This window comes from Leishmania braziliensis, chromosome 32 (genome assembly GCF_000002845.2).
Source record: "Leishmania braziliensis MHOM/BR/75/M2904 complete genome, chromosome 32".
Taxonomy (NCBI): Eukaryota; Euglenozoa; class Kinetoplastea; order Trypanosomatida; family Trypanosomatidae; genus Leishmania; species Leishmania braziliensis.
The window spans coordinates 1029085-1047841 of record NC_009324.2 but is presented as its reverse complement, the minus strand read 5'-3'; the positions used below and the strand labels follow the sequence as shown (position 1 = coordinate 1047841).

The 18757-nt window shown below is 57.7% G+C and overlaps 6 protein-coding genes across 6 annotated transcripts; all 6 read left to right on the top strand.

Moving 5' to 3' along the window:
* LBRM_32_2860 (putative superoxide dismutase) lies at positions 1-417 on the top strand (the record flags this gene model as incomplete). Its single annotated transcript, XM_001567588.1, has 1 exon — positions 1-417. A coding segment is annotated over one exon (417 nt), but the record flags the coding sequence as incomplete, so codon positions are not given.
* Positions 418-2898: 2481 nt separating this feature from the next.
* On the top strand, positions 2899-3288 carry LBRM_32_2850 (conserved hypothetical protein; the record flags this gene model as incomplete). The annotated part of the gene is made up of 1 exon (XM_001567587.1): positions 2899-3288. The coding sequence occupies one exon, from the start codon at positions 2899-2901 to the stop codon at positions 3286-3288; it is 390 nt and encodes a 129-aa protein (XP_001567637.1).
* Positions 3289-5279: 1991 nt separating this feature from the next.
* On the top strand, positions 5280-8267 carry LBRM_32_2840 (conserved hypothetical protein; the record flags this gene model as incomplete). Its single annotated transcript, XM_001567586.2, has 1 exon — positions 5280-8267. One exon carries the CDS (start codon positions 5280-5282, stop codon positions 8265-8267), a length of 2988 nt encoding a protein of 995 aa, XP_001567636.2.
* A 2939-nt stretch (positions 8268-11206) lies between these two features.
* LBRM_32_2830 (conserved hypothetical protein) lies at positions 11207-13354 on the top strand (the record flags this gene model as incomplete). Its single annotated transcript, XM_001567585.1, has 1 exon — positions 11207-13354. One exon carries the CDS (start codon positions 11207-11209, stop codon positions 13352-13354), a length of 2148 nt encoding a protein of 715 aa, XP_001567635.1.
* Positions 13355-14585: 1231 nt separating this feature from the next.
* LBRM_32_2820 (conserved hypothetical protein) lies at positions 14586-14984 on the top strand (the record flags this gene model as incomplete). Its single annotated transcript, XM_001567584.1, has 1 exon — positions 14586-14984. One exon carries the CDS (start codon positions 14586-14588, stop codon positions 14982-14984), a length of 399 nt encoding a protein of 132 aa, XP_001567634.1.
* A 1315-nt stretch (positions 14985-16299) lies between these two features.
* LBRM_32_2810 (conserved hypothetical protein) lies at positions 16300-17400 on the top strand (the record flags this gene model as incomplete). Its single annotated transcript, XM_001567583.2, has 1 exon — positions 16300-17400. One exon carries the CDS (start codon positions 16300-16302, stop codon positions 17398-17400), a length of 1101 nt encoding a protein of 366 aa, XP_001567633.2.
* Positions 17401-18757: the final 1357 nt, after the last annotated feature.

Here is an 18757-nt window from a genome sequence, read left to right as displayed (position 1 = left end):
CACAAAGCCGGGCAGACTATAATCATCCTTTTTTGGAAGGGATTAGCCGTAGGGCAGCACATCCCGCCGACCTGTTCGGTGCGTCTCTGTCCAGTACGGCTCCGTCGAGACTTCGAGAAGCAGTTCATTACTGCAGCCCAGAACCTCTTTGGCAGCGGTTGGGTCTACTGGGTGTACGACAAGAAGGCTTGCGCCTTCGACATCATCTCCTACAGCAACGCCGGCTGCCCGCTGACGAACTACGAGTACACGCCACTGCTGTGTGTCGATGTGTGGGAGCATGCGTATTACATCGACTACGAGAACAAGCGTCCCGAGTACCTTTCCAAGTACTTTGATGTAGTGGACTGGCACTGGGCTGAGCGCCACTGGAAGCGCGCCACTGGCCAGGCGTACTATGAGATGAAGTTCTGGTAAGGGATCCCATGGGTGGAGGGCTGGCTTGCCGCGTGGGCGATCGCGCGTGACCTTGTCAGCAACTTGCCCCCTTCCCCCAACGGCGCTTTTTCTTTTGTTTCCACCGTTTCCGACATCGCGCGTGCGTATGTTTGTGCGGCCTCGATCGCGTACGCTTTTTGGCGCCACAGCTGCGTGGCCCTCTCTCCATGCCTTTTTTTTTGGCGCCAGTATCCAAGTCAGCACTTCTATCTTCGCTTTTTTTTTTTCCATTCTTTGCTCAGTCTCTTTTCCTGTTGTATTCCCTTGCGGTGTTGTGTGTATGCGCATGTATGCCTCCTGCGTGCCGCCTCTGCTGTCTCTCTCTCTCTGTTGGAGTGTAGCTGACCCGCTGTTTATCTCGCGCACTTCCCCATCTCTGCATGTTTACACCTCCGTCGGTGTCTTCTTTTCGTTTGTTCATCGCCCAGTGTATCATCGAGAGGCAACCACGAAGCTCAAGAGGCCAATGGAAAGGAATGACACAAAGAGGGGGGGCGCGAGAGGGGGAAAGGCACACAGGTGCAGTCGTATGCGAGTTGCCGCAGCCGACAGTGGCTCATGGCGACTCACGCCTCAAGGAGCCAAAGGTGTGTGTGTTGCCGCACTCAAGCCGGAGTGTATCTCTTGTGGAGTGGGGAATGGTTAGAAATGCGTCCCTTTGGCAGTACCACCGACTTCAAAACGAATGGCGTCGCTGCAACAGAATTCCTGGGCCTACGCACCTCACTCACTCACCCACGCACCCTGTGAGCACATTCTGCGTGATAGCGAGGTGTGCAAGCGTGTATGTATGTGTGCGTGTTCTCTCTCATGTCTCTTCCTTCCATTTTGTTCCCCTTTTTGGTTTTCACCCCCCCCCCTCTCAAGCTCAACGCTGGCGTACGCCAACTAACTATTTTTCCCCTCTTCCTCTTGCAGTCATCCTCCTCCCTTCCCGGACGCGTGCATACCCACACGCACGTCAACAACATCTCCACTTGAGGTGGTACGTGTGCGCTCACACTTGCGTATCCGCACCACAGAAAGGAGGCATCAGCCATCATCCATTCCATTCCTTCTCTATACCCCCTTTTCTTCCTAAAACTATCCCTTCTCCTCTGTAGCCACTTTCACACGCTTTCTGTGCTGGGGTGCGCTGTCGGTGTGCGGCCCTTCTTGCGCGGCGGCATTACCAACGTTCTTTTTTTTTGCGTCCAAGAGAGGGAAGTCGGCAGCTGTAGAGCAAAGAGGCTGTCAACGTGGCTGCGCTTCTCGAGACACGCCTGCTTGGTAGTAGCAGCAGCAGCAGCCAGACGAAGAGTCGCTTTTATGTACGTAGCGACATACCCCTGATACGGCGATAGCGAGAGAGAGAGAAAGAAAGTCCGAGTGTAGATAGAGGACGAGTCAGAATTGCACATTTCCCTACACACGTGGCACATCACCAACAGTCGTCGTGACCCTCCTTCCTTTTCAAACGCTACGCCCTCCCCTTGCATCTTCCATCCCTCATCCCGCGTTTCCGAGTAGCAAAACGAGATCCGTCCTCGACGCCGCTGTTGGCGCTTACTCCTTTTTTTTTCGTTTGTTTGTTTTTCGTCTTTCTCTTCTACTGTCCACACCACTCGGAGCGTTGTGTGTGTGCGCGCGTGTTCTTTTCAGCTTTCTGTCTCTCTGTTCAGCAATCTTTGGCTCGCTGCTTTTCCATTTTGCCGCTATTTTGTGCTCTAAGGGAGGTGAGCAGCTCTAGTGCGCCTTCTCTTCCCCTCTCTCGTTCTCAGTCTCTGAGGCTGTTGTTCTCTTTCTAGTGTAGTGAGGCTCGGGTATACTTGTGTGTCTTTGACGTATGCAATCTGACGTCTACCGCAGTGTCATCAGAGCGAGAATAAACCTCAGCTAGAGGCTTCAGTTTACTCAGCATACACCCACATACACACAGTCACGAAGGGTAGCAAAGCGAACAGGATGCGCCGTAGCTCGCTGCTGCTCAGTGGCGGCATGGTGGAGTACCACGAGTGGCACCTCCACGAGCCGCTGCTGCAGAACTACGAGGGGTGGCGCATTCTTGACAACCCAAAGTACGAGCAGAAGTCTGACGCCTACATTCACGATTTTATGGGCAGCGTCCGCCACCTCGACCCCATCATCGATGACCCACGACTGACGCACAAGCAGCGCGTTTGCCGTCTGTATCGCTGGTCGCTGAAGGAGATTCAGATGTGGTTGATCCAGCTCAATGCTCACAAGTTCAACCTCGCCTACAAGGTGATCCGGCGCCGGTTTGAGAAGTACCGCTACGTGACCGATCCGGCCACCTGCGACATGATGGTGCGCCAGACGCAGAAGTACCTGCGCGACAACGCAAACTTTCACTACATGCGCCGCAACAACTCGTCGCCCTGGGGCACGTACACACTGGCGAACCCCATGTTCCACCCGGACAACTCCCTCGTGTACGATCACTGGACGCACCCGGAGGTCATGTGGTACGACGATGCGAAGCTCCACCGGTGGACGGCGCATCACCCCATGTATGCCGGCCCTGGCGAAGCGTCGGAGCGCTTCGGCGACATGGATGTTGCGCCGCACCTGTGTGGCCTCGTGTGGGCCATATTCATGAGTTTGTTTGCCTGGTGCTTCTACCAGCTGCTAGGCGGGCCCGAGCTGCGAGGTGACAGACACTTTGAGGAGTGGACGATGCAGTTTGATGAGAACCTTGCTGGCGCTCTCTATGCTGAGGAGCGCAACTCGCGTTCGCGCAGCAGCGTGCTCCGGGGAGACTGGGACAGGATCATGGGTGTTGCTTCAACGTTGACCGACTACTATCGGAACAACATGTCGGTGGTGGACAAGACCAACTACCCGGCGTAGTAGCGTGCGTTACCGATAAGAAGTAAGAAAAAGGTGCATATGGGGGTCAAGTGGCTGATGGAGGGGCACTCGCGTGCTCGCCTTCTTGCTCCCACCCTTTCCTTGTGTGCTCACACGTGTGTGTGTGTGTGTGCGTGTACCTGCTGTAGTTTGTTCTTACCGGTGCGTTGTGCGGTGTTCTTTGACGCCTCTCTTTTTTTTTTTCTGCCTCAGTAGTCTTGTACACTTGATACAGCTCCAGTAGTATCGCAATCTCAAGCACAATACGCTCATATTGATGAAGAGGAACTCATAGCGAGAGTGAGTAGTTGGCCCCCAATGACACGGCAGCGCGGCGTCAAGGACTGCGTGCGCCGTGTGGGTGTGCCTATGATTGGTATGTGCGCACCCTCTTCTTTTTGTTTCGGACACTACGTTGGCGCGTACCTTCATGTACCTCTCCGTGAGTGCCTCACGCGCTTCTGTGGCTAGGTAGCAGCGGGCAGTGAACATTGAAGACGAAGATCACACACACATGGCGAGTAGCTGGTTAGTACTCGCAGTTCGAGTAAAGTGTGCAGCTGAACAGGTGGTATGGGTCGTTGTGTTCGCCTCCCTCCCTCCTTCCCTCTGTACCTTAGTGACGCCTGAAACCGCCTTGACCGTATTCCAAACTCTTTGCTCATGTTTCCCTCCTTTCTCTCTTACGCATCCCTCTTCCTACACTTTGCTGGGTGGGTGTATGCCTGCGCTTCGCCATGCTCGTCTCACTCTCCACAACATCATTTTCATTTTCTTTCTCTCGGTACTCCTACGTGTGGGGGACTCGTTGGCGAGCGGCGCCTCTCCCTCTCGTTTAATGCACACCCACCCCCCACACACACACTGCCAATATCAAGACCGCTGAGCTCTCTCGGGAGCCCTGCTGCCTTCACCTAGACTCAAATTGCCTTTCTTTCTTGCTTCCTTGCTCTGTCGTCATTAGCTTCGCTCCCCATGCTAGACAGTGTTCACTTTTCCCTCGCTCTCTGTCTTTCTGTTGTCCGTTGTGCGTGCACATCGGACTGAGGGACGCAGTGAGTCGCTACAAGCCTTTTCAAGCGTTGGCGTTCATCGCTACCCATACCCGTACACACACCCACACACCTACACACACACCCCTACACCCACACACCCACACACATACACCTACACCCCCTACACCTACCCACACTCCACCTGCCCGGCACCACTTTTGTTTCGTCTGTCTCGACTTGTTTTTCCTTTGCTCTTCTGTGATTATTACTGGCACTTTCAGTTGATTGGTGGGCGTCGCCCCCTCACCCTCACCCCGGCCCCCATTTGCTCTCGCCGCGCCGGTCACGGTTCTTTTGGTGTCTTTCTTGGCTTGCGTTTCTTTCTAGAACCAGACAAACAAAAAATACGCGTGTGCGTTCCTTCGTCTTCCTCTTCTCTGTTGTTCTTGTTGTTGTTCGTGCTTCTCTCGCCTGGCCTTGTCCCCCCTCACCCCCCCCCCCCCCCCAGCAGCGCAAGTCAGCACCGTCACTGCCTCGCTGCACCGCCCTCTTTTCTAACTGCAGCAGTTCGCCCTCGCACTCACGCCAGCACACTCTGTGGACACTTTTTGCTTGTCTCCGTTCTCTTTTTGTTGTTGTGTGTGTGTGTGTGCTTTTCAGCGGTGGACACGTGCTTGGCGATCACCCAGCCGCTTGTTTGGCTCTTCCTCGCCCGCAGTCTCTTCACTCACGCCGTTGTCGTCGTCTCTTCCCTCTTTTCTTCCCCTTCCCCTCTCTGGCTGTTTCTTCCCTACCACCACGGCCCGCTTGCGATCTCCGCCCAGTTCTTCAATCCATCACTGGTGCCTCTACCTCGTCTGTCTTCGATCACTTTTCTTTCTCTTTTCCGCTGCACATCCACAAGTGTTGGCGCAGGGGAAGAAGGGTCGTGCACGGAGAAACGATACTTGCTGGGTTTCAAGCATCTTCCACCAGACACGCATCTACGAGGCAAGTATGAGCCAGTACACCGTTAGCAGTAGTGAGAGCAGCTCCTTCTGCACGAATGCGGCGCCAGATTCGTGCACGCGCGTTGGCACGGAGCACTCCGAGTCGGTTGTTGTGAGCATCAGCAAGCGCACTCACATGCGCCCAACCACTGGTGCGGCTGCGGCCGGCGGCGTTGATGAGGAGGCTGCCGACTCTGGCTGCAACGCAAGCACGCAGAGGAGGCCGTTGCGGTCAGCCAAGGTCGCCTCCGCGAAGATGGGGCAGGAGTCGCCATCCATGACCATCCGCCGCGTGCCGGTTGACTACTCCAAGCGTATAGAGGACCAGAAGGCACGCAGTAATGCGCTGGAGCGATATAAAATGCTTGTTCGTGGGAATCAAGCGGTGAAGTGCGGGCGGTCATCACCAGGCTCTGTTGAGGTTAAAGAGGGGAACACATCCTCCGCGCAGCGCGATGGGGCGCAGCACCACGCATGCACTGCATCTCGCGACTCCTCTGCCATCAGCGAGGCCGTTGCCAGCGGCGACGCAGTGGCGAAGGAAGAGGAACTGCCGCTGCCCGTGTCGCAGTCGCGCCGAAGCGCTGGTGGGCCTGTTTCTTCCTCAGGGTCTCGGCGGATACCGCCGAGTGCGAGCTCCTCGTCGTTCTCGGTGCCCGTGGACCGGCCTATCTCCCCTCCTGCAGATTCGGCCGCTGACAAGGTCGAGGGAAGTCTCACTGGCGACTCCACGGTGCCAGTGGTGCCGCAACTGAACCTCTCCAAGGTATATGGTCCGTCGTTACAGCAGACAGCCACCGGCGCCGCGGACGGGGCGGGCGATGCTGATGTGCACTATGTAGCACCGGAGTTGACGCAGCCATATTGTGTGTCGAGTCGGCGGCGGCGCGACTCAGTGCGGCCTGGTTATGAGCCTGTGATGGTACACGAACGCACCTCTCTTCATCGCACTTTGTCCGCCTCCTTCGCCCAGGCAGACGTGTCGTCTTCCACCTCGTCATCGCAGCTGCAGCCGCGCTCGCAGAACGACAAGGGCATCAGCACCACAACGCGTCGCGCATCCACTTCAGTTGCAGCTGCTCGACTGAGCGATCAGTTGACTAGACGCCGAAAGAGTGATGTGGCGAAGACAGTGCCGACGATGGGCACAGTGACAGGCGTGCCTCCGGAGCAGGATGCGAATGAGAAGGTCGCCGAGAAGGGGGCGGGTGAGGCCGCAGCCATGAACATCACCTCTGAGTCTCCAATTTTGGGCGATGTAGCGGCGCAGCGCTTCCACGATGGCGAGACGGGCGACATATCGAAGCAGGTGGATGGCGAGGAGGATGGGGCTGAGGGCCACGGAGCGCCTGCTGCCAAATTGGCGCCTGAGCAGGGACAGGAGGCGATTCTGCTCCCCGGCAGCAAAACGACCTTCTGGCTACGCCCCTCGACCGCCATGTACGAGATGACCGCCAGCATCGCCGCAAAGCGCAAAGACTACCACGGAGACGAGGAAGATGTGCGAAGAAGTCCGCACCGCCGTGACCAGAACCAGTCGCGCTCGTGCGCCGCTACCGCGAGCACCGCCAGCAGCTGCGGCACCCCCCGCGGTCGCTCCTTCACCACCGCAGAACCGAAGCCCCGTTTCACCACCCATATGACTAGCGTAGACCGAGAACGCTATGAGGAGACTCCCGCTGCTGTCGCTTCCGCCACGGCGAAGACGTATGGCACCATCTACAGCGCCCGCCAGTCTACCATCCACATGAGCCCCCTTTCCCGCCTCAGGCAGCCTACGTCGACGGACGCCTCCGCTGTAAATCAGACCTACGGCTTACCGCATCGCACTTCGCAACAACAACAGCGGCGTGCAGTGCCGCGGGTCTGCAGCCAGCGCAGCTCGCTAGAGCGTCGTCCCAGTACTCTCTCGCCGTTGAGTAGCGACCGATCGATCACAGTCTCGTCGGCGGAGCGCCACCGTGCCGTCAGCGCTAGGAGTGTGTCCACCCGTCAGCAGGACTCGTTCACCAAGCACTGTGCTCGTGTGGCGGCGCGCAACAGCCGACCTGAGGAACTGACCGGTGCCGCTGCGAAACCAGCGAAGACGACGACAGTGGCCACCTCAGCGGGTGAGGCTCCGGCAAAGGGAGGGGCCGCGGTGCCTTTGAAGCCTGAGGTTAACAAGAGGCTGCAGTTTGAGGTCGAAGCCGAACCCGTGCCGCGACTGACCGTCCCTCAGGTCACCGGTCGCGTTATCACCTCACAAGTGGAGCCGAAGTCGCCAGTGACCACGATTCACGGCTTTCAGCAGCCGGGCGAGGGCTCCCCGTGTAAGTCTCGCCGGCGGGAGCATGAGCTCACCGCCTCCCCGCCACGTTCCGACGACTACGCCGACTTGGAGTCACGCCTTCTCACGCAGGACACTGCGGTGGGGCTCGAGGAGGAGGAGGCACGCGTGCAACAGGCGCGTGCGGCGCTGGAGAGCTGCCGGCAAGCGTGTCAGAAGCGCATGGACGATTCTCGCGCCTCTCCCTCAACGGGCGCCTCCACTTCCACCAACGAAGTGGTGGCCGCCATGCTGCAGGGAATTGTGCAGCAGACACGCCAGGTGCTGCCCTGCTACCTATGCGCAGATCAGCAGGCTGTCTCTGCTTATCGTGTGCATGTGGACCTGTGCCGCCCAAAGACAGAGGCCTTGTTGCGTGAGTACTACACCACCATCGACGGCATAAAAGACATCCCTGCAGCGCTGCAGGAGCGCGTCCAGCGCATGGCCTCCCAGGAGGTGCCCATCACCACCTCCCCCGAAGCGGTACGCGAAGTCTTTGCAAAGGAGTGTTATCAATGCGTGAAAGCCATGCTTGTGGCGTGCCGCAAGTGTGGTGTCCACGTCCGTGTGCACGACGTCAAGGAGCATGAGATGCTTTGCGGTCGTGCTTGCTACCACAGCAGCCGCGCAGCGGAGCGCGTCCGTTCCACAGTGGAGCGCATCGAACATGGCTCTCAAGAGTAACACGAAACTTCGAAGACACGAACCAGAGGAGCTACTTCCTAGCCCCGTATCTTTTGCCCACCAGCCGCCTTCGAGAATCTCAACTGCTACTAGAGCCGTAGCAGCGGCGAGGACGTGGGGTGGGGGGGGCCGGATGTGTAAGGTCCGCGTGTAGGAAGCTTTTCGCTCTTGATCACCATCCACACCGTCCCCTCCATCCTCCGTTCTTTTCCTCTCCTCCCTACTCACTGCCATCCTTGGTGTCCTCATCCTGTGCCTCTCTGTTCCGAGTAGGGTAAACACGCGTCCGTTGTGTTTGTGCTGTTTGTGTCGTCTCCGTACATAATTTTGCTGAGGCGTCTTGTCCCTGTTGTTTTCGTGTCTTTGCCTTCTCTCCCTCCTTTTCCGTGGTCTCTTCACCTGTTTTCTCTCTCGCGCGCGTGCGCGCGGTTGCCTCGGCTGTCTGACCACCAACGCTTCCTTCCTTCTTTTCTGTTTCACGTGTCTTTCTTCGTTTGATCTGTACCGATCTACTTACCCTGAGCATTTCAGGATGCATGCATGTGTGACTGCACACGTGTACGTGTGGGCCTCCCTAGAGTCCGTCATGACGGGGCAGAGGTATTTTGCCCATACGCGCACCTAACGCCCACAGCTCTACATGTAAGCACACACCAGCCACAGCAAAGGAGAAAAGGAAAACACACAAGGGGAAGTGCTCAGTGGTCATACCACACGCCGCACAGTTGCATAGCTGCGGCCGATTTGCAACGAGAAAAGGCTAGTTCAGCTCAACCCCCCCTCTTAAGTGCATTTCCTGCTCTTTCCATGTGTGCGTGTGTGTGTGTGTGCGCCTGCGAATACACTGTCGTGCGTCTCCATTGCTAGATACTTGTACCCTCCACTAGTAAAGTAAAATCTCCAGAACTAAGAAGGAAAAAAGAAGGCCTAAATGACCAATACGAAGAGCTGTTCCGTATGCGCAACAGCGGCTCTCCGCCGCATCCGCATCCGCAACGGAGTAGGGGGCAATGCTGCGGCAGGTGGAGTCGAGAGAGCGGAGAGGAGGAGGGAGGCGTACTCTTTACTGCCACCTTTTCTCTTTCCCCCGACTCCCTGCTTATCTCTGCCCACGCAGATGCCGAAAAAGTATGAAAATACGGCCACTCTTGGCGTAGACGACTGCCGCCATTGTGATGCTTTTCCGAGGGCGAAGTGGCGGTTGTATGCTGCGATGATTCCTCTTCGGGTCGAAGTGCGCAAACAGCGACCCCCCCGATGTGATGTTGCTGTCAACACGGCGCCTTCTCATTTCGGGCATACTACTTTCCCTTTTTCACCTTCTCTCGTCGTTTCTTTCTCTGTTCTCTGCGTGCGTGTGTATGTGCCGTTACTTCTTTGGCCTTCTCTCTCACGTGATTATTATGCAGGCGATTACTCACCAACAAAGCGCTGCTGTGCGCCATCGCCCATCCTTCACCAACGCGTGCCAGAGAGTTGGCACAACTGAATATTCGAGTTCTGGGAGACACGCACACAAGCAGCCTCACACGCACCACAGCTCCAACCGCATACGCAGGGAGGGAGGGAGAGGGAAGGAGTGGCGGGGGGGGTGTAGCAGTTCGCTCCGTGTGCGCACACATACACCCACGCCCACACCCGCACAGGCCCGCTTCCTCTTTGTGTTGAGTATCACTTGCGCCGAGCTCGCGGTGAGCGGCTCGTATGTGTGCACTGCGTACACGTAAAACAGCCGTTGTTTTTCTTCTCTCCCCTCGCTGTCTTTGGGAGTATGCGCACCCCTTCACACTACCGAGAGTGTCTTCTCTTTCTTTTCATCATTGATGGTATCGCTACTGCCCTTTGCGCTGGTCATGGGGGGGCTTGTCTCTGTGTCAGTGCTTATGGGCGTCTCTGACACCATCGCACCGTCGCTCTCGGCGAATCCGGTGTCATAGGCTGCACATGTCAACATGGCACCCGCGGACACCTCTCTCCTTCTTTGCCTACGAATTTTGCCCGAGTACATCCCCGACGCGGTTTTCTCCTTGACACCCCCTTTCCCCCTCTCTTTCCATCTGTCTTTGACTGTTATGTGCTCACTGTCTTCATTTGAGGCCTCTTTCAGTAGTGAATGTGTCTTTACACCTCTCCCCCTTGCTCTCTTTGCCGTTTTATCGTATTGCCGTCATCCTCTTTCGCGTGTTGCTTGCCGGTGGTGTACTGGAGGTGACCTCGAGTCTGTGCACACGCACGCTCATGCACCGACCACATTCTGATTCGCTGTAGCGGCAAGTGCCCTCTGTGTGCTTTGCCCTCTCCTTCAGCTTTTCTCTTATATTCTTTCGTTTTGTTTTTACCCTCTCTTTTCCAACCGCTGATGACAGAGGGGGGGGGGCACACCTCGGTGTGCGGTACCTCAGGCTCCGGTACCTCTCCCCCCACTGTGTGTGGGGAAGCCACGCAACCCTCCTGTTCCTGCCCATGCCGAACCTCCCTCTGATGGTGGCGGCGGGGGGAGGGGGCGTGGTCGCGTGCCTGCAACGTGGGGAGGTCAGCGCGGTGCATCGCTCCTGGGGTTGGGGCTCGGCGCTTGGGTGGCGCTGCATCGGAGCGGCCTGCGACAGTGAGGACGTTGCGTACCATCTGTGTGATAGGCGAAGTGTCAGCGCGAGCCGAATGCACCTCACCCTGCCCTCGCTGCCCACTGGTGTGCGAGCCTGAGCCGCCCTGAGCCATGCAGCAGGTGGCGGCCGGCATGGTGGGAGCGGCGACCTGCGGAGCGAGGGGTGGGCGTGGCTGACGGCAGGGCCCGTGCCTGGATGACCGAGGCGGTGCATTGCTCTAACGCGCGTTCTACGTCGTCTTCGCACGACGCGGATGGACCCTGTGATAGAGCCCGGTGTGTGTGTGTGTGTGTGTGGTAGAGGGACGCCTGACCTCGTGCTGTACGGCAGAGAATGGACCCGTTGAAAAAAATCCTTTGCCAATGCCGCAGTGCTCTCTTACTTCCTCCCTCCTCACCCCACCCCACCCAGACGTGTGCACTCTGTTTTGTGTCCGCAGCGCTCTCTTACTGTGCATCCTGTCCCCCCCTCTCTTCTTTCTCCGCCTTCTGCCGGCCCTTCTATACCTGCGAGACCTCACCACGTTTCGCGTTAGCCTTTCAGATTGTAGCAAGCAGCTCCATGACAGACAAGGGGGACGCTGCTCGCGCCTACTGCGCGAACCTTGCGGCAACGTACGAACGTCTGGCCCACGATTTGGCGATTCCTCTCATCGACCAGGAGTTGTACTCGTGCCTGTTTGTGTGTCCCCTCCTCCACGAACACTGTGCAGAAGCGCAGGCCTCCTTTGCAAAGGGCACCGGCACAAGTACGATGACCTTCTTATCCAGTGTGTCGACCGTAGATCGCCACGGAGATGCGCTCGTCGCTCTTGGCGGCACAGAACTTGTGGTGGCGGCGTTATGTGAGCATGAGCAGCAGACGCTGCTGGTGATGCAGGCCATTGCGTTGCGGGAGAGCGTGATGTCGCGCATATGGGCGTGCTGCAATTCCTACGACGACGGCCAGGCCAGCGTAGAAGCGGCGCAGTTCACCATGCTGCGTCTTCTGGAGGAGCACCAGATGGCGACACTACTTATGGTGGAGTCTGTGCTTGCGTGGCGCCAGGCACTGAGTCGGCCTTATCCATTTCTACTCAAAAAAGGTGATAATTACCTGATGAACGTCGTGCAAGACTGTGCCGCACTGGGGGCTACCGCGCTGGTGCGGTCGCTCGCCAATGTGCGTCTGGAGCACGATCCTCTGTGCGTTAAAGTCGATTTCTGCCGCCTGCTTCATCGGATGGAGATCAAGCATCGCACCCGCCTTGTGAATTCAGGCGCCATGTGGAGGCTCGGGCTGCAACCTCTCCGGCCCATCGCCTCTAGTCAACCATTCAGGGGCAGCACAGCTGGCAACAGCATCAGCGCGGCGTCACTGACAGCGGTGGCATCACCGCCATCGGATGCATCCTCTGAAGCCCGCGATGTCGCACCTGCAACGCGATCCTACGCGGGCACTTCACTGGACTTTCTCACCGAGGTGAGTCGGCTCGCTGCAGTCTTGAACAGAACAGACGGCAGGCGTCGCACGTCGCTGCCTCCTCTATCCACCGCTACATCCACCTCTTCGAGTGCTGCGGGTGTCTCTAACAACTCAGCTCCTGGCGCTGCGCACCGCCACTTTCCTTTTCCTTCGCCCCACGGAGACAGGGAAGCGCAGCAGCGGAAGCAGCGCCGCCTTCTTACTGCCACACGAGTGCTGGGGGAGGAGGCTTTCATCCAGCGCATGCTGATCAAGGAACTCTACCCTTTGGCGCACGAGCAGGAGCGCTTTGTGCCGCTCTTGAAAGTGGCGCAGTTATTTAGTGCAGATGGCTTTGGGCAAGTAGAGAAGGATATCCCAGAGGACAGCTGGCCTCTAGAAAAGGCAACATGGTCGTCTCTTGCCACGACGGGGCGGCGTGTGAACCGGCTGAACTGCATGTCGACGGCACGAGAGGTACTGCAGGCAAAGCACCTGCTTCCTGCTTGGGAGCGCCGCATGAGCAACAGTATCACTGATTTAGCCACAACCACCAGCGCTTACTCGGTCACACCCACAACGTCTGTCTCACTACCTGCCGAAGGGTCTGTGACACCATTTCAGCCGACGGCCACTCAAGCGCAGCCGTGCAGCTTCGCCGCGACGACGACGCCCTCTTCTTGCCACTCAAACTCGTTCAAGAACTTTGATGTCGCTAGCAGCGAGTCCTTTGGGAAGCAACGCGAGCCCACGAGCTCACCGAAGGAGCGTGCTGCTTGTCGTTCCAAGCTCTCACCCCCCTCCAACTCAACGTCGCCAAAGTTCTCCTCGTCGCCTGCAGTAGCTCCGACTGCTACTGTGGTTACCTCCCAAGCAGGACCTGCGTCTTCCAGCTCGTCGTCGTCACATGCGTCTAGCGCCACGTCTTCAGCCTCGTCCTTTCAAACACCTTCGCACAAGCAGTCGCTCGAGGAGCTGCGTCGGCAGTTGCTGGCGGAGCACCGACGCAACTCCGACCTCGCGAGTATGATTCACTAGAGCTGCCTTAACTCGCGAGTCGCTGCCTTTATCCTTGACTGAAAGATGAGGCGAGGCAGGGGTCAGTTTGGCACTCAGCGGGCATGTGACTGTAAGGGAGAGAGAAAGAGCAACCCCGTCGCGCATCGCAAGGAAAGGGTCGAAGCGCCTGAAAAAGGTTGAGGCCGCAAGAGGGAAGGGTAAGTCGGGTGGAGGTGCAAATGCTCGCCATTAAGTGCTTTCCTCCCCCATGGAGCGAATCCTATACCCCATTCAACACTCAAGGCGCTCGCTTTCCTTGCTCAGTTCACATTAGAGAGAGGTGTGGGACGTTGTGACGTGAGGGACACGCAGACAAAGTCCCAAGGGCACAGCAAGAGCAACGGCACACGTACCTACCTACCCACACAGAGGCCTGTAAATTCGAAGTACCCCTCCTCCCTCCTCCCCCAAAGAAAAAAAATGAAGAGGGGAGGAGGAGGGGCGTGCTCGATGACCCGCAGCAGTTTTCAATCTTACAGTGTAGTAAGAATCACACCAGGTGCTGCAAATAACGAGAGTGGGAGGGGGTACGGAGTTGGATACGCGTGACCGCCATGCTCAATGCCTCTACACTGTGCACAGGGTATCCTGAAGGGGGGGGGGTGGCCTTGCCAAATTCCCTCTTTCCTATATGCGCGTTTCCGCGCCGATCTAGGCGTGAATGCGTCCTTCATAGTCGAACCACCGTCATGTGCAAGCAGATGACGGGAGGGTAGCCGCGCTGGTGCTTTTTTTTATCGTCCATTGCGCACCTCCCATTCGTACCCCCACTTGCAACTCGCCTCCTCTCTCTCCTCCTTCCGCTCCTTCCTTCTATGACTCACCGCTGCGGTGTAACACAAGACTTGCGGCACTGATCACTATTTCAACGCCCCACGGCTCCACCCCCTCTCCTTCGACTACTACGACCCGGAGAAAGCACGTGCAGACCGACAAGCAAAGCGAATACCCATCACCCGAGCTTGCAGCTTGTTTTCATTGTCGCCACACCGTAGCCCCTACGCTACATGCGCGCGCTTTGTTGGCATTGTGCCTGGACGTAGCAGGACCCTTTCTGTGTGGACACTGAAGCGAAAGGAGAACGCGTCGGCAGAGCACCACGAGCACAGGGCCCCCCGTCCTTTCTTCTTCCCTTTCTTTGGGTGACCCACCTCTATCGCAGATTCGCTCTCTCTCTCTGTCTTCCTCTCTCGATCTCTTCTCTTTCAAGATGGCCGACGAGACAGAGCAGGCGCAATCCCCCTCTGCCGAGCTGGCGGCAGCGACGCCGGAGGAACAGCCGCGTCAGCACCTGGAGTTTCCCCCCCTTCTCGATGAGTCGCGCAACCCCCTTGACCAGGAAAAGTACGACCGTGCACGCACCCACATCGCAGGCCTGGGCCACGTTTCGAGCAAGGACGTCTTCAAGGACTACCGCCGCTCCTGGCTCACGCCATTTTTCGGTTCCAACGAGCCGGAGCCGACCTTCCAGGAGGAGGGTGCCCTGCACCCATGCCAAATCTTCTCTCGCCAGGTGCATACGTGCTTGGAGAAGAACAATAATAACTTCGCCTTCTGCCAGGCACGTGTTGCGATGTTTCAGCAGTGCTTACGTGAGTTCTCCCTGTAGGCCCGATGTCGGTGCGCGTGCGTGCGTGCGTGCGTGTGTGGCAATGGCGATCGTCGTCCTGTCGAGTCTTGCCCCCTTTCGCCTGCATGCGCCAGCCTACTCGACTGGTGATTGCTTCTTTATGTAGGCAACTACTTGCGTGTGGATGTATGAGGAGGAATCAGCGAGGGTTTTGGGGCAACGCGGGCGGTATACGGATTCATCTTATTTTGGCTCTTTTCTCTCGGACTTGGCCATGCCCCCGGAGCATCCCAACTTTACAGGCGCGCTCACACTAGCCGCTCATGTATGCATACAGGCACGCAGTCAGAGAGACGGAGGCACGCGCGGCAGAAGGCACATTTCTCAACGTGAGAGGCGCAGAAATAGAGGGTTTTCAATGGTAGTACCCGCAGTAGTGGATGTATTCCGGAGGTACTTTGCTCTGTGTCGGTGGGCTTTCTCGGCTCTCATCGCCCCCCCACTCAGTCCATACCTATATGGCATCGTCGTTAGGCTTTCATACTTTTCTTCCTCTCTCTTTTCTTGCCCCCCCCCCCTCTCTCTCTCACTCCCCTCCCCCGCTTGGGTTGAGTCGCTGTGCATCTTCTCGCGCCTGTCTCTTTTCCCTTTTTCCTTTCCGTGCAGCTGTGGTGCCTACTCAGCATGGTGTGCGTGCATGCATGCGTGTCTTTTCCCCCTTTTCTCCTCTCCTCACTACCACTAGCAAGCGGAGAAGGCAGGTCCAGTCCGCGAAAGGACCGGCAAAGGGAGGCGGTAGCGAAAGAGGAATACGCGGACTATCTCCATTCATCTCTGCTTCTCGCTGGCTCAAGCTCTCTCTCTCGCTCTCTCTCTCTCTTATTTTTCACTTTCCCCCCTCTTCGTGCCTGCCTGCCTGCCTTTGTTTCGTTGCTGAGGCTTCTCGCGGGTGTGTGCTGTCGTCGTGCGTGTATATTGTCTTTGCCGTGTTTTATGTAGGATGGCGACGGAGCCTCTCTGCCACGAAACAAGTGGTGAGTAGTTGAGCGCGGGAGTCTTTCTGTCTGCGCGCGAGTGTGCGACTGCCTGTCTGCGGGAGCGTTCAGTACTCCGCTAAGACACTTGGCATGCTGCGTGGTGCCCGCGGATAGGCGGCCGCTTCAGCAGTTGATTCGACTGGGAGTACTCTTCTACGGGTGCCTACTCGTGCCATGCACGAGTCTCACTCTTTTTTTCTCGCTCTCGCGATTATCTTTGCCGTGACCCTTTACTTTTATCGATTCTCTGCTGCTGCTGCTGCCCCCCTTCTTCCTCCTTCAGGTACACACACACACCCATACGGACGTACAGCACCATGAACCTGCTCCACGTCGTGCAGACGTCGTACGAACCGTCTACGTACATCACGGAAGGCTGTCTGTGCAACGGCAGCTCCTCTTTGGCGCTGTCCCTCTCTACCCAGAACATCCGCCTCTACGACGCGCAAATGGCTACACATTTGGCGGATATCAAGGATCACACGCAGCCGATCCAAGACCTTGTGACTACTCCTGCTCAACCTAGTATGCTCTACTCTTGCCAGCGCGACTGCGGGGTTATGGTGACAGACCTTCGTCAGGTACGAGCCGTGCACTTTTTGTCTGACATGTGCCGTAGCGGTGCGGTGTGCAGTAGCATTGGTGTCACTCCATCCGCGCCGCTGCTCGCCATCGCGGCAGACCGCGACATCCACCTGGTCGACACGCGGACCTGGTGCTCCGTGAAGTGCCTAGAGCAGCTGCACGTAGATGAGGTCTCACGTTTGCGCTTTCTTAACGACAGCATCCTCTGCTCCGCTGGCGAAGATCAGATGATCAACTTCCTTTCAGTAGAAGAGAGGGTGATGGACGATGATGTGTTGCTGCAGGCAGTGAGCTGTGGCGAGGTGGTCACCAAGATGAACTGCTTCTCCGAGCTTGGCGTGACGGCGATAGTGGGAAGCTGCGAGAATGGCTATCTCTTTCCGTACGACCTGGAGCAGCGAGAGACGCGTTACAGTCGGCCGAGCTTCGAGACGTACCTTGTCGACTGGTGCCTGGTGTCCGGCCAACTGCATCTTGTCTCCGGCGTGCGAGACGACAACGGCGACGCCGGACCACTGCAGGTGCTGAACGGGGTGACTGGACAGACGCAGGTCCTGCCCAAGGTGCACAAGGAGCTCAGCCGTGTCGCCATCGGCCTCGGAGACCGCCTCATCACCGGCGGTGAGGATGGCGTGTTGGCGTACTGGAGGCACGGAGACTTGCAGCCGTCCGAGATCGCCACAGTTGTCTGGCCCAGCGCACGTCACACGGGTGGCGGGAAGGCTGCTGCGAGCAGTCGAGAGCTCGAAGGGCACGTTCGTGGCGGGCACGGTGGCGGTGGCCGTCGAGGCAGTGGAGGCCCTCGCCGAGGTGGCCACGGCCGGCCCTACTGAGGTGCACTGGTGAGGCATGACACTCCGGCGTCCATTAAAGCACTTCCACCCCCTGTGAGTGTGGAGTTGCCCACTGGAACGTGCTCAAGCCGCTCGTCACGTGCAGTGGTTTGGCGCTTCCTCGATGAGCCGGTCGACACGAAGGTCTGAGTCGAGTGGACAAGGAGGGTACTCCTGGAGACACACCCACGCACCCATGCTAGTATTCATTTATGGTCAACACTCACTGCATGGCGGGCCTACGTGAAAGAGCACCAAAAAGAAGAAAGTGGGGCGGTGGTATGGAGGAGGGCAGGCATCCCTTTCGAGTCTGTTTCCCCCCCTCCCCCTCGTCCTCCTCCGGCTGCACTGCACTGCAGTGTGGTGGACCGTGCGCGCTTTTCTTTCAGCATGTGTGGGCCCCCCAAAGAGAAGCGACGGCGGCGCATGCCCGCAAGCAGGAGAGAGAAGACGTTGATGATCCACCCAGACGAGGAAACGGAGCGCCGCGTGCGATCAGCGTCTCTTTGCGGGTGTCATCGCAGTGCTTTTCTGCATGGGCGGTCGCCGTGTATATGGAGCCCTCGGCATTGAGGGAAGGTGAGCTCCTCCCCTCTTTCTTCTCGTTCTCCGTGTCGTGGACGGACCCCACGGATGGAGAGCGTCTTGCGCCTTTTCAAGCGATCTCCAGCGCACCCCTCGTGCATCTCCTGCAGGCTAAAAATGCTTCTCTCGGCATTCTACGTCTCTCTCCATTGTGTGTTTGCACGAATTTCTACCGTTTCCTTTTTTTTTGCAGGACACCCTCGTGCGTGTGCGGCCGGTCGCGCACTTTACCGCTACATCGTCTCCTCTAATACCCACACACGTGCGGTCAGGCGCAAACTGCAGACAGTGGCCCAGCGACTCACTCTCCTTTCGGAATCCATCACTTTTGGGTAACCCAGCCATCGCTCAGCTCTGTGCGGTGCGCTGGCGCACCTTTTTATCGCTTTCGGTGTGCGCTTCTTCTCTCCCTTTTTTTTCGGAGTTGTCCCTTGTGGCTTCTGCCTCCGGTTCTCAGCCGTGTTTTTAGTGTTTGTCTGCGCCTGTCTCCTCTCGGCTGTCGCCATTTGTTGCAGAAGCACGAGTCCCCGCCACGGCAGCTGATGCTCGACGTGCCGCTATGGCGTCTCCTGCAGCAACCCCCGCGAGCAGCACACCCGGCACAATTTACAGAGTACAGCCCCCACTCTTGTCCGTTGCACTCCCACCCACGAACATCGACGCGGTGAGCTCAAGCCTCACGACCCCAACGCCGGAGCTGCACGTTCCGCTTCCCTACCCGACGGCAAGCTTCACCCCTTTGGATGCCAAAGACAGTTCTAGCGGTGGTCTT